Source organism: Mauremys reevesii, linkage group 1 (assembly GCF_016161935.1).
Source record: "Mauremys reevesii isolate NIE-2019 linkage group 1, ASM1616193v1, whole genome shotgun sequence".
Classification (NCBI taxonomy): domain Eukaryota; kingdom Metazoa; phylum Chordata; order Testudines; family Geoemydidae; genus Mauremys; species Mauremys reevesii.
Window position 1 is genome coordinate 111,032,835 of NC_052623.1, and position 13,454 is coordinate 111,046,288.

A 13,454-nucleotide genomic window follows, 5' to 3' on the forward strand; every position below is an offset into this window, starting at 1 on the left:
TAACATTGGGATTCAGGTGGAGTCAGAGATGGCAAACACAATCTGGGATGAAATGAGACCAAACTTTAACAGCTCCAGCCCATCTCAACTAACATCTCCCCACCCCCAAAAGGGCAATTACTACATCTTTAACACCCTCTAAAAAGACTGTCAAACAAGGGGTTTTTGCTCTTAAACTCTCCAGCTGAAGAGACAAGAAACAGAAGATGTTAAAATGAAAGTATTATTCATTTCAAAATGTTTTCACTGTTTTTTTCCCTTGTCTTTATCTTTAATAAAAGGTTAAAAGGAAGCTTAATGATATGCATGCCAAGGTACTAGACAGGCTGAAGTCTCTGTATACCAAACATTGTTTAACACAGTTTAATGCTGGGCAAAAACTAAATTATGTTAATGCCTTTAGCCCATTTATTCCATCTAAATTAATAAAAACAGGTCAAAAAGGTCAAAAATTTGTTCCTCCTGCCCAGCCAGCCAACTAGTGGCCTTCAAAGGAATCCTACGAGCTCTGCTGGTACCCCTCCCCTTGGTTGAGGTCCCTTTCAAGCGGGTGGGCATTGACATGGTAGGACTCCTAGAGAAAAGTGTGATGGGGTACCAACATATCTTAGTGACAGTGCATGGAATAATCTACCATCCAGAAGCTGTACCATTGTGATCCATGAGTGCAAAATAATTGTAGATGAAATTATTGAAAGTCTTTGCCTGGGTCCCCAAAGAGATTGATGGACCAGGGAACCAATTTTACATCTCCCTTGATGTGGAATGTCTGAAATTTGTTGAAGATCAAAATCTTTGGACATCAGTATACCACCCTCAAACTGACAATTGATTGAACAATTTAATCAGACCTTTAAGAATATTCCTTAAAATATATTGCCCGGGACACTCAACACTGGAATCAGTGACTCCTGGCATTACTACTTGCTATTTGGGAACCCCCCCCCCCATGCCTCAACAGGGTTCTCTCCTTTCTCATTATTATATGGAAGGCAGCCCAGAAACATACTAGATCTCATGTGAGAAACATAGTAAGCCCAAGACCTGGAAGCTGAAAGTGTCATTTGATATATCCTAGATATACACAAGAGGCGAGACTATGGGAGCATTTGCTTATGAAAACCTCCAGAAAGCAGAAGAGCTACCGCAGTGGTATTATAAGAAAAGGGAATATCTGTGGGTCTTCCAACTGAGCAATAGGGTCCTGTTGCTTCGGCCAAGTTCAGAATGTAAACTAAAGGCCCAGTGGCAGGGACCTTCTGCAGTAATGAAAAGTGTAGGAGTCATTTACTGTCTGATCCGACAACCAGGAAAGGAGGACGGAGGAACAGCAGATTTATCACAAATTTGCCAAAGCTGTGGAAAGCAGAGGAAGGCCTTGTCGTTATATCCGACACTGATGACCCGGAGCTTGGACCCCACATCTGCATCCTCCCGGATGACCATTCACTGCCCTGAAAGAAAACCTAAGCCAGGAACAAAAGCAGCAGGTACTCCAACTTGTGGTGGCATTTGCAAATATGTTCTCTGCTGAACCCCAGAGGACACACTTGGCCCAACACCAAATCCTTGCCAACCCTCAAATATGGAAGCTCTGCAACAAATACGGAGGAAATAAGGGTATGCCTACACTGGAGCTGGCAGCAAGCCTCCCAGCCTGAGCAGACAGACTTGCGCTAGTAGGGCTTGAGGTAGAATGCTAAAAATAGCCACATGCATGTTGTGGCATAGGCTCTTGAACCTACAGGGCTGGGTGGACTTGAGAGCCCAAGCTCCTGCATAAGCTGCTATGTCTCTCGTGAATGGATTCAATTGTCCACTGGGTAATTCTGAGTGACCATTGTGTTCTTGTGTGTTATGACAAAAAAAAAACAAACACCTTAGTGCTAGAGGTGGTTGAAACTCAGTCTCCATTATGAGGGAAATTTGGACATTTCCAGAAATCTTCATTTTGAAATTTCCTGCAGAAAGGAGATTCCAAAAATGGTGGTTTTGGGGAGGAAAAAAAATCATTTCCATTCAGTTTTTCAGAATGAAAGGGAAACAACCCAGAGAGTCAGAGGCCCTGAGAGTTCTATATCAAGCATTCTCAGGTTCCACAGTGACAACCCTGGATGCCCTGGGGTCCACAGCTCAAGGGTAGTCCGCATGGCAAGGCTGCCCCAGAACGACACTGGAACCCCTGCAGTTCCTGGCCCCAGGGCAGTCCACATGGCAGGGCTACAGTGGATCCCTTTCAGAAATATAGGGAAAAAAACAAGCCTTAGTTTAGGGATCAGCAACCTTTGGCATGCATCCCATCAGGGAAAGCCACTGGTGGGCCAGGCTTGTTTGTTTACCTGCTGCGTCCACAGGTTTGGCCAATCATGGCTCCCACTACCTGTGGTTCGCTGTTCCAAGCCAATGAGGACTGCAGGAAGCAGCGCGGGCCGAGGAATGTGCTGTCCGCCACGTCCCGCAGCCCCCATTGGCCTGGAACAGCGAACTATGGCCAGTGGGAGCTGCGATCGGCCGAATCTGCGGATGCTGCAGGTAAACAAACTGGCCCAGCCCACCAGCGACTTTCCATGATGGGCTGCGTGCCAAAGGTTGCTGATCCCTGCCTTAGTTAATCAGCTGCTTAACTGATTACCTGTACCATCTTTCTTAGGGTTTCTTTTAATTTTGATTGCTTACCTAAAGAAACAAGAATCAAGAGTTGATATTAGTTTTATAGAGTTTAATATCCTTAACCATAGCCATTAATAGTATAGGATATAAGAAGGCAAAAATAGTATCTAAAAATAGGACTGATTTGTCTATACAAGTTAGAAAATTGGTTGATATAACCATTCAGGTTTTCAGAATCAAATCTCAAAACACATACTCAGTTACTATACTGGGAACGTGATTGTTTAGATTTTTTACTGAGTCCCTCAGAATAGGGCCTCACTTGAGCCAATTAGTGATCAACTCCAGTGTTGCTAAAACAATCCTAAGCTAGATCACACAATTTGGTCAATTACTTACATGCCAGTTCACCAAGGTCTCCTTCCCAATGGGTCTACAGTAATCACTTATTTTCTGTTTCCCAATTAATTATATTAACCTCGGGATCTGACACAGTCCTAACCATCTGGCATAAACTCCTACATTTGACAGACTATACAGACTGAATGTAGTTAACGTTTGCACACTTGGTCTCATTTTATGGCTATCTACACTGAGAATTTGAAAGGCAACGTGAAACCATTAACTAGGGTAGATATGTACACGGTTCTATAATTCTAGTTAGAGTAACTTGTTCAATTTCAAAGCTACTTTAAGAACATAGGAATGGTCATAATGGGTCCATCTAGTGCAGTATCTTCTGACAGTGTCCAGTGCCAGGTGCTGCAGAAGGAAAGAACAGACCAGGGCAATTAGAGATAGCCATCCCCTGTTCTCCAGTCCCAGCTTCTGGCAGTCATAGATTTAGGGACAGGACACTCAGAGCATGGGGTTGCTTCACTAACCATCTTGTCTAATAGCCATTGATAGACCTAGCCTCCAAGAACTTATCTAATTCTTGTTTGAACCCTGTTATACTTTTTGGCATTCACAACATCCCCTGGCAACAAGTTCCACAGGCTGACTGTGTTGTGTAAGGTAGTACTTCCTTAGGTTTGTTTTAAACCCACTGCCTATTCATTTCATTGGGTGACCCCCATTTCTTGTGTTATGTGTATGGACCTACCAAATTCAGTCCATTTTGGTCAACTTCAGTCTTATGATTTTTAAGATCATAAATTTCATGTCATCTATTTAAAGCTGAAATTTCAGGGTGTTGTAATTGTAGGGATCCTGACCCAAAAAGGTGTGTGGGGGGGTGTCACAAGGTTATTGTCTGGGGTCATGCAGTACTGCTACCCTTACTTCTGCACTGCTACTGGTGGCATGGTATAGTATTGCCACCCTTACTTCTGCACTGCTGCTGGCGGGTCGCTGCCTTCAGAGCTGGGTGCCTGGCCAACAGCTGCTGCTCTCTGGCTGCCCAGTTCTGAAGACAGCACAGAAGTAAGGGTGGCAATACTGCAATCCCCCTAAAATAACCATATCAAGCAGGGGTTCTGCAAAACTCCCCTTAAACCTTGTGATCCCCCTGCAACTCCCTTTTGGGTCAGGACACCCAATTTGAGAAACTCTGGTCTCCCCTGTGAAATCTGTATAGTATAAGGTTAAAAAAAAACAAACCACACAAGACCAGATTTCATGGTGGGAGACCAGATTTCATGGTCTGTGATGCGTTTTTCATGGCTGTGAATTTGGTAGGGCCCTAGTTATGTGAAGGGGTAAATAACACTTCTCTATTCACTTTCTCCACACCATGTGTGACTGTATAGACCTATATCATATCCCTCCCACTTGAGTCATCTCTTTTCTAAGAAGACCAGTCCAAGACTTTTTAATCTCTCCTCATATGGAAGCTGCTCCATACCCTTAATAATTTGTGTTGCCTTTCTCTGTACCTTTTACTCTCTCATATTATATATATGAGCTGCACAATATTTAAAATGTGGGCTTACCATGGATTTAGAAAATATAATGCCATTATATATCTTATTTTCTCTTTCCTAATTGTTCCTAACATTGTTGGCTTTTTTTTGACTTCTGCGGCACCTTGAGTGGATTTTTTTCAGAGAACTATCTGTAATAACTCCAAGATCTCGAGTGAGCAGTAACAGCTGATTTAAACTCCGCCATTTTGTATGTATAGTTGGGATTGTTTTCCAATGTGCATTTCTTTGCATTTATCAACACTGAATTTCATCTGCCATTTTGTTGCTGGTCTTGTGAGATCCCTTTATAACTCTTCGCAGTCAGCTCTGGACTTGAGTAATTTTGTATTGTATGCAAACTATGCCACCTCACTATCTACTTCCTTTTCCCAGATCATTTATGAATATGTTGAACAGCACCAGTCCTAACAAAGATCCCTGGGGGACCCAGATTTTTCATCTTTCTCCACTGTGAACACTGGCCATTTATTCCTATCCTTTTTTCTTTTAAGCAGTTATTTTACAGCAATCCTGACTGGAACCTGTTACAAAACAAACACAAACACACTAACTCTGACAATCTTAAAAAACACATACACAAGCATGTACACTTCCTTACTACTTAAGTACTCCGTTTCAGGAAGTGGTTAAATGACTGATTTGGGTCATTACCACAAGAGACAGTCTGTTATTTATCATCAGATCTTCGCTCAGCCATCAGCTTTCTGCTTAGTTATTGTTTTCAGCAGGATATGAGTTTAAATCAACATGATAACTGTATTTTTCTGGCATGCTAGCAGGCAACCCCAGCAGCTGGAAAATAGAAAGAGGTGCCTATCCAAGATACGTACTTGATATCACCAGAAGGCGTCCCAGCTGGCCAGCCCTGGACCCCAGGTTTCTCCCTTCCAAGTGTTTTAAGGAAGCGATGTGCTGAAGGGAAGAGACCATTTTATACTATTTCTACTGGGTGGTGCAACTTAGTTCTTCTTGGAAGTGCTGGCGTGGACCAATCAGATGGTGACCCATGCTTCTTCCAAAGATTGAAAGCATCCAACCAAAATGAGTAACTCTAACCATCCAGTCAGGAAACAAGACATCAGCTTTTGAGTTCTTGCAACTGGGATTGGAATTTTCCAGTCTGTTCAACATGTCTCATCAGACCAGCTTATGTAAGAAGTTAGGCCATAACTTTTGGTACAAACATCTTGTGACATACCTTGAACACTAGCTGCTTTAGACTTGTTTTAAGAGTCCATCATGCAATGCAAAATCACTTCAGAAGGTTCTCCAACAGGCCAGAACAGCTGTATAAAGCTTCCATTTCTGTTCTGCTTGTTTTAATGACAATGGTGGAATGCTGACATGTACAGCTGAGCTGAGTCTGTAAATTATCAGTCAAACAGTTACATTTCTGATTAGTCACTTTCTGGTAAAGTGTCCTTATACACACACTATTTGGTTTCAGTTCCTTTTATTTACTGCCTCTTTCAGCACAGGTGTACTTCACTTGATAGCATGAACATGCTTGATTGTAAATATTAGCTTTCCTTCTTCACTATCACTTAAACTAGAAGAAGAAATCAATATGACTTTACCTCCTGAGCAATCCTGAGAGGACAAACCCAGGGCTGCCCAGAGGAGGGGGCAAGTGGGGCAATTTGCCCCAGGCCCTGTAGGGGCCCCCGACAAGAGCTTTTCCGGGCCCCTGGAGGGGGGTCCTTCACTCGCTCCAGGGGCCCTGGAAAACTCTCACGGGGCCCGGGCCCCCAGAGCATCTTCTATGGCAATTCGGCAGCGGGGGGTCCTTCTGCTCCGGGACCCACCGCTGAAGTGCCCCGAAGACCTGTGGCAGGGCGGGGGGGGGGGGACCTTCCGCCCCAGGGCCTGCCACCAAAGTGCTGGGTCTTCAGCAGCAATTTGGCGGCGGGGGCCCACTGCTGAAGACCCCAGGCCCCTGAATCCTCTGAGCGGCCCTGGGTAAACCCTGTCATTAGAGTTACAATATTTTGCCCAAAGCTGTATTACTTACAGTTCACTTCCCCTTAACACAGACTAACATGGCTACCCCTCTGAAACCTGTGCATCAGTAAGAACAACAAGGATATTCACCCCTTCTTGTCAACTGTTAGGAATGGGCTACATCCACGCTAATTGAATTGGCCTCGTTAGCACTGACCCCCCACTTGGTAAGGCAACTCTCATCTTTTCATGTGCTGTATATTTATACCCGCTTACTGTATTTTTCCACTTCATGCAGTGGATGAAGTGGGTTTTAGCCCTCGAAAGCTTATGCCCAAATAAATCTGTCTCTAAGGTTCCACAAGGATTCCTCATTGTTTTTCCTTAATAGACATTTAATGATATTAGGTTCCATCAAGTTCCCTATTTTACTACTATTTGGCACATCATATAACAAGGGTAGGCAACCTATGGCACAGGTGCCGAAGGCGGCATGCGAGCTGATTTTCAGTGGCACTCGCACTGCCTAGGTCCTGACCACCAGTCCAGGGGGCTCTGCATTTTAATTTAAATTTTAAATGAAGCTTCTTAAACATTTTTAAAACCTTATTTACTTTACATACAACAATAGTTTAGTTATATATTATAGACTTATGGAAAGAGACCTTCTAAAAATGTTAAAGTGTATTACTGGCACGTGAAACCTTAAATTAGAGTGAATAAATGAAAAAACTCAGCACACCACTTCTGAAAGGTTGCCGACCCTTGTCATATAATATCAGTGTTTGATATGAATTTACTTAATCACAGACATGGAAACAAGGAAGAAAGTCTCTTTAGCTGCACCAGTGGTACACTCTTGCAAAACTTTGCAGCAACTCTGTGTTTCCTCAGACTATTGAGGAAATATAGCAGTTAGACCTTGGGGGTTTATTCTCCGAGCCTACCCTTCTGTCACTTTTTTTTTTAAAAGGCCTTAATCCCTGCATGGTAATTAAATTATAATTGCTCATACCTTTGGGACCTTATTTACTACACATGGGAAGCCCAGACTCCCCAGCAGACCACCAGAATGTTTTCCAACAGAAACCAGCCTGTTGCCACAGGAGTTCATCGAAACCGAAATGTTAAATGTTTCAGTTTTGACAACTCAGCATTCAAAACACACACGACAATTCTCAGTCAGCTCTTCCTTACTACCTGGGGCTCCATGCCTCAGTTTCCCCTCAGTTTCCCCTCTCCCAGTTCTCCCAGTTTTGGATGGGAAACTTCACTGCTTTTTAACTGTTCAGCTTTCTGGCCAAATCATAAACCATTCCTTTGGCCCCCTTTGCAGGGTAAACAAGAAGTACAACAGAATAAGCAGCCTTTCCGCTCCTCACTTGTATCAGGGCTTTATCTGCCCATTCTTGGGGCTTCAGGCCCCACTTTCTCTCGGTGCCACAATTCTCTGAGCAAGGGAGCTCTACTGGTCCCACTCCAGAACCCGGATCTTGTATCAACTCTGCATGGCCATTCCCTCTAGGCCTTCTCCCCAAGCCTCTGCAAAACACTGCCTCAGGCATCCTCGCATCATCCTGATTCTAGGGCAGATGACCCTTCCTTCTCCCCACAGGTCCCTCTTTCAAATGAGCTTAGAGGCTGCCCATTTATCAGTTGACCCTGTTCAATTCAGTCATATGACCACTTCTTGAGTATCCCTACCTGTTAGCAACTGAGATCCTTCCTAGGTAGGAGGGTTAACCCTTCCTTGCCGGTCAAGTGACAGGGCTTGTGTACCCTATATCAGCCATGTACTTAAGATTTTCCTGTTGACAGGGCAAAAAGGTTGGAGGCAATTGTTTTCATTTTGTTAAACTTTCCATAGTTTTTTTCCTGGTCCTTAGGTGAGGAAAGGCAAAAGTATTAGTGTCTGCCCATAGGGGGAAAGGGTCCTTTTAGCACAGCTGCTGAGAGAGGAAATCCTCAAGGGTTCTCTTGCTGTACGTGATCGGGATTGGAGGCATTGATCCACAATGGGAGCAATTGTGGCCACGATGGGGAGTAGGGTGGCTAATGCATCTCAGGAACATTCTTGCTTTCTTAATTTCCCGATTGCCCACTGAGTACCTGCTTGGTTAATTGTTGGCCTCGGCACATTTACCCACTTTCTTCCTGTTATCCATAATTTTTTTCTGAAAAGCCAAACAAGAACCTAAATACCTAGTGATGCTCCTCCCAGCAAGGAATACATGAAGAAGTTGACTGTGTTCAGGGGTCATGCATGCTCTCACCTAGTGATAAAGGAAGAAAGCAGCTACCTCCGGGAGCGACATTAGCTTATCAGTTTGGTGCTAAGAGTTTTGTTCATTCATTTTCTGTCATTTTTCATTTTGCTGCTCCGAGGCTTTTAAAAACTCTGCAAACATGCCATTCTGTAGTAAGCTTACCACTCTTAAGGTATGCAAGAAATTAGGCCTAAAGGAGATGACAGGAGTTTCCTTTCATATCACAACTTCAGTCAAAATCTTTGGGAAATACAGTAAATCTAAATGCACCATGTGCTCTGCTAAACTCCAGAAAGTGCTGTAATGTATGGCAGCTTGCTGGATTCAGGAGTGAGAGTGCTCCTTATCTATGCTACAATCTAGATCTACAGTGACACTTAGTAAAACTACATTCCCAAGCATCTTTTTTGTACTGCCATTTCATATCTTTTTAATGACAAGGAGATGCAGTACAAATGTACAGGATTGTGCCTCAGGAGCTACAAGGCTCATTTGAAAATGAGTGCCTGAGCAGGGAGTTCTCCTTTCGTGGACTGTCAAAGAGAAGATGATCGTTTCTGAATGAAGGGAAGGACGAAAGCATTAAAAATGCATTCATTCATTAAAAATGCATCATCTCTGTAAGGTTTAGTACACATTACCTAGTGAAAGTGAAGGACACTGTTTGTGTATTTATTGTACGAGGGATCAACTGCTTTCATGTGCATGTGGCCACTTCTTTACTGTGCATCCTCCTGTTAGTTATGCAGGATAACTTTCCCTTGCTGTTAAAGTACTCTGACTGTACTCTGAAAAGTGACTCAGATGACATTGTGGAGTTCCGTGCTTGCTGTCTCACTGATTTTATATCAAATTTCCTTAGCTTGTAGATAATTCTTCATGGCCCCCAGATAGCAGCCTCACAAACTTTACCTGAATTTAGAGAAATAAGCTGGATGATTTCTCTCAAACACACTTTCACTTTCATTTCACGCTTTCACCACGTATTCATCCAATTCCTTAAAATCATGTGCATGCCCACAACTTTGACTCCATAGTCAAAATTAAAAGTGGCTTATGATGAACATACCAATTTTTTTAAAGTCTAAGAGCAGAGTCTGTTAACGTACAAGCTTTCCTCTCCGTGATTGGCACCTTTCAGAAGATGCAGCACAGAATCTGGCCCTAAATCTCTAGGGATGAGATAGCTGAGCTAGAGGGAATCCAAATAAATGGTTGGCTACAAATGCTAGATTTACCAGATGCAACACTGTTAAATGTTTAGAAGAGGGGGAGGGATAGCTCAGTGGTTTGAGCATTGGCCTGCTAAACCGAGAGTTGTGAGTTCAATCCTTGAGGAGGCCACTTAGGGGTCTAGGGCAAAAAATTGGCCCTGCTAGTGAAGAGAGGGGGCTAGACTCAATGACCTTTCAAAGTCCCTTCCAGTTCAAGGAGATTGGTATACCTCCAATTATTACCTTTTTAGGGTTTCTCATTTGATGGGTCATGACCCTCAAGGGTTCATGAAAGGCAGTCGGGGTGGGGGGTAGTTGTGAGACATTAAATTTTTATTATCTAAACCAAAGAAAGTCTTGCTCGTTCTACTCCTTGCACACTTTATCTTTGAAGGTCAAGTGTTGTTGTCTGTTACCTTCTCAAAACAAACACACAAATAAATGATCTAGGCTTATCGTTATCACTATCATTATATACACACACACTTTATTCTTACTTTTATAGTAAATGTAAAGGGGTCAGGAAAAATTTTACTTTAGATAAGAGGTCGCCAACCTGAAAGGTTTGAGAAACACTAGTTCAGAACTTTGAAGATAGTGAATGAGTTTCTTCAAGATTTTCCAAAATGTAAATATCAACATGGTCTTCACAAATTGCACATTTGGTGCAAAAATTCTTTGATCTTCATAGAAAATACAGGAAATGAAACTATGGTGTAAGTGACCACTTTACCTTGACTGTTGATGGAGCTGCTACTGATGCATCCAGTGCCAGAGGCCTAAAAAAAAGTGCCGGAACTCACAATTTCAACAAGAACAGTAAAGATTACAAAAAAACGACCAAAATCAAAAGCTGATTTCCTCCAGGACTACTCTGAAACCCTCTAAAAATCTCAAACTGATATTCTTGCAAGCAACAGAAAAATATGACAAAATCCTTGTGCGCTTTTTATCACTCTCAACATCTCCTTTATGCACAGAAACAAAAGCATTGATTTTTCTTGCGAGCCTGGGGTAGAGTAGGTGGCTGGGTGGGTGCTGAAATAGGGGAGCGGAGTGTGTGTCTGATTAATGGAGGTGGGTAGAGTGATTGTGTGCTGAGGGGAGGAAGGAAGAGTGTGGGTGGGGGGTTGCAGATGAGTGTGCTAATGTGAGATGTGAATGCATTGCAGAAGGTGAGATGAACTGGAGCTATAATGGTGATGGGAGAGAGTTTGTTTAGGATAGGCTTTCATGCCAGGGGGATATAGTGGGTGTCTGTTATGGGGATGTAGCGGATGTGACACAGAGGCCCATTGGTGCCAACCAGCAAAGGGTTCAGTTCTTTACAAGCAACTCCTATCTCGGGCCTGACAAACTCTCTACACCTAATACACTGCTTTCGTGATATTAATCACAAAGTGTAGCATATAAAGTCTCTACTGAAAGCTTGTAATGTATCAGTACACATAATTGCAAGGTGTGTATAGGTAATATTAAAGTAATAACATAACTATATTGAAAATTATGCCCTTATGGTCTTGGCGTGAAAGCGAGTCACCCAGGAATTATATGCTTCAGTGACAGTCCATTCAAGCAGGAGTGAGTTGTCACCCACTCCCTGACTAGCTGACTGTGTAATGTATAGCTCAATTGTCCACCATAGCAACAACATAGAAAAGTCAGTGGAAAAACCATCAGAGAAAAACTATAGGCATAGATACCACTTGAAGGCAAAAAGGAACATTATAGCAGACAAAGGATCACCCTGTCTATGAATAAAGACAAATGACTGGTTCAGCATATCAGTGGAGAAAGACACTCTGCATCCCTTCACTGAGGATATATCTTGTTGAGCAGGGTTGTTTCAAGAAAGATTGGATCCCAGTTCCTATGAAGCCAGCCTGCTCTGCAATGGACTGAACTTTGGGGACTGAACAATGGACTGAACCTACTTTATTAGATAGGGAAACTAACTATTAATAAGCACAGGCCTTAGTTCATGTTTTGTATTGTAACCATTTGTTTCCATCATTTTCTCTTGTTTCCAGTTGTGGCGTGCCTGGCACCACAGCACCCCTTTGTGGCAGGGGTAGGATGGGGCGTCAGCACCTCATCACTCTCTAGTCCTTGTGTCCACCCCTCTACAGGCAGTCAGTTATAGCCTTTTGGCCTTCTTCCCCACTATCACCTCTGTCTGGTGGGATAGCACAGCCTAGCGGCTAAAGTCCATACAATCCCCCTTCACAGGCAGGGTAGCATGGCCTAGCAGCCAGAGTCCATACAAGCCCCCTTCACGAGCAGGGTAGCACAGCCTAGTGGCCAGAGTCTCTATCAACCCCCCTTCACAAGCAGGATAGTGCAGCCTAGCAGCCAGAGTCCATACAACCCCCCCTCATGAGCAGGGTAGCATGGCCTAGCAGCCAGAGTCTCTAGAATCCCTCACAGTTTGGGGGTGAGGGAGTAGGGGGACTCAGGCCCACCCTCTCCACCAAGCCCCAACCCAGGTCCCTGGTAGTGGCAAGCTCTCCTTGCCACTCGCTTGGCAGGGATCTGCCCGCAACACACCAAGCAGCAATACAGCTCTAACACTGTTTGTCTCTAAAGTTCTCCTGGGTCACTTCCTACCATGAAAGCCGGGTCATCTGCTGCAGGGGTTCCTCCAGTTTGTTCCTCTCCTGGAATATCTGCCATCAGAGTCTCAGGGAGTATCTCAGCTTGGCTGACTCCCAGCATGCAGGCTCTCCCACCTCAGGAGCTAGCAGCATATTTGCATCCTTCACCTCCAGTGGTCAGCCCCAACTGAGCTGACCTGCGGGCTTTTATACCTGTTCTCCAGTTGGAGCATGCCCAGCAGAGTTTCTGGGGCATGGCTTCCTCTGCTAGGAAGGAAGGATTAACTCCTGTGGTACCAGTGTAGGGCCGCTCTGCCCCGTCACACCAGTGGAATTGATTTCTTAAATAAACCTTCTTTTGTTTTATTATAAGTGTTCACACATGCTATGTGTTACACAGAAGTGCTGATTTAATGTAAAACTGGCAAATTGGGGCACACTGCTCCTTTGGGGAAGAAGAGCTGGGATTTCTTTGGGTAGTCAGTGTCAGGGCCTGGATATCATAGGGGAATGCTTCAGGGGACTCAGGTGCACATCTTGTTAACCTGCTAGGCAAAGACAGGGCCCGCATAACCCAAAGGAGAGTGCTTGAGTGTCTTAAAGGCTAGTGGTGTTAGGAAACTAACACCCAGTCACCACAGGCAAGACTCCTTCTCGCTGGAGGCAGAGCTTAATGAAGTGACTCACAGTCCTGGGTACTCCGAGAACCATCCCATTGGGTGTGTGTCTAAAGAAGGGATATTGAGGGTCTCCTATGGGGATGTAGTGTGGCTGTGTCTGGGGGAGAGAGGTATTGGGAGGGTCTGTTATGGAGATGTAGTGGGTATGTGTCTGCAGGAGAGGGGTATTAGGAGGGTCTGTTATGGAGATGTATTGTGACTTTGTCTGCGGGAGAGGGTG

General features: G+C 44.0%; 1 protein-coding gene across 4 annotated transcripts in view; it reads right to left on the reverse strand.

The window, feature by feature from the left end:
• The window catches only part of LOC120382995 (zinc finger BED domain-containing protein 5-like), a 63,944-nt gene extending 51,229 nt beyond the window's left edge, over positions 1-12,715 (reverse strand). For 2 of the 4 annotated variants that reach the window (XR_005588324.1, XM_039500556.1), the window contains exon 1: positions 12,568-12,715. Coding sequence is in view for 1 of the 4 variants with exons in the window: in XM_039500556.1 (XP_039356490.1) it covers positions 12,568-12,584 (17 nt within the window). In the remaining 3 variants the exon portion in view is untranslated. Of the gene's footprint in view, positions 1-5,368; positions 5,431-5,736; positions 5,902-12,567 lie in introns of those variants that run through there. The other 2 variants (XR_005588320.1, XR_005588322.1) reach the window with 2 other exon arrangements.
• Positions 12,716-13,454: the final 739 nt, after the last annotated feature.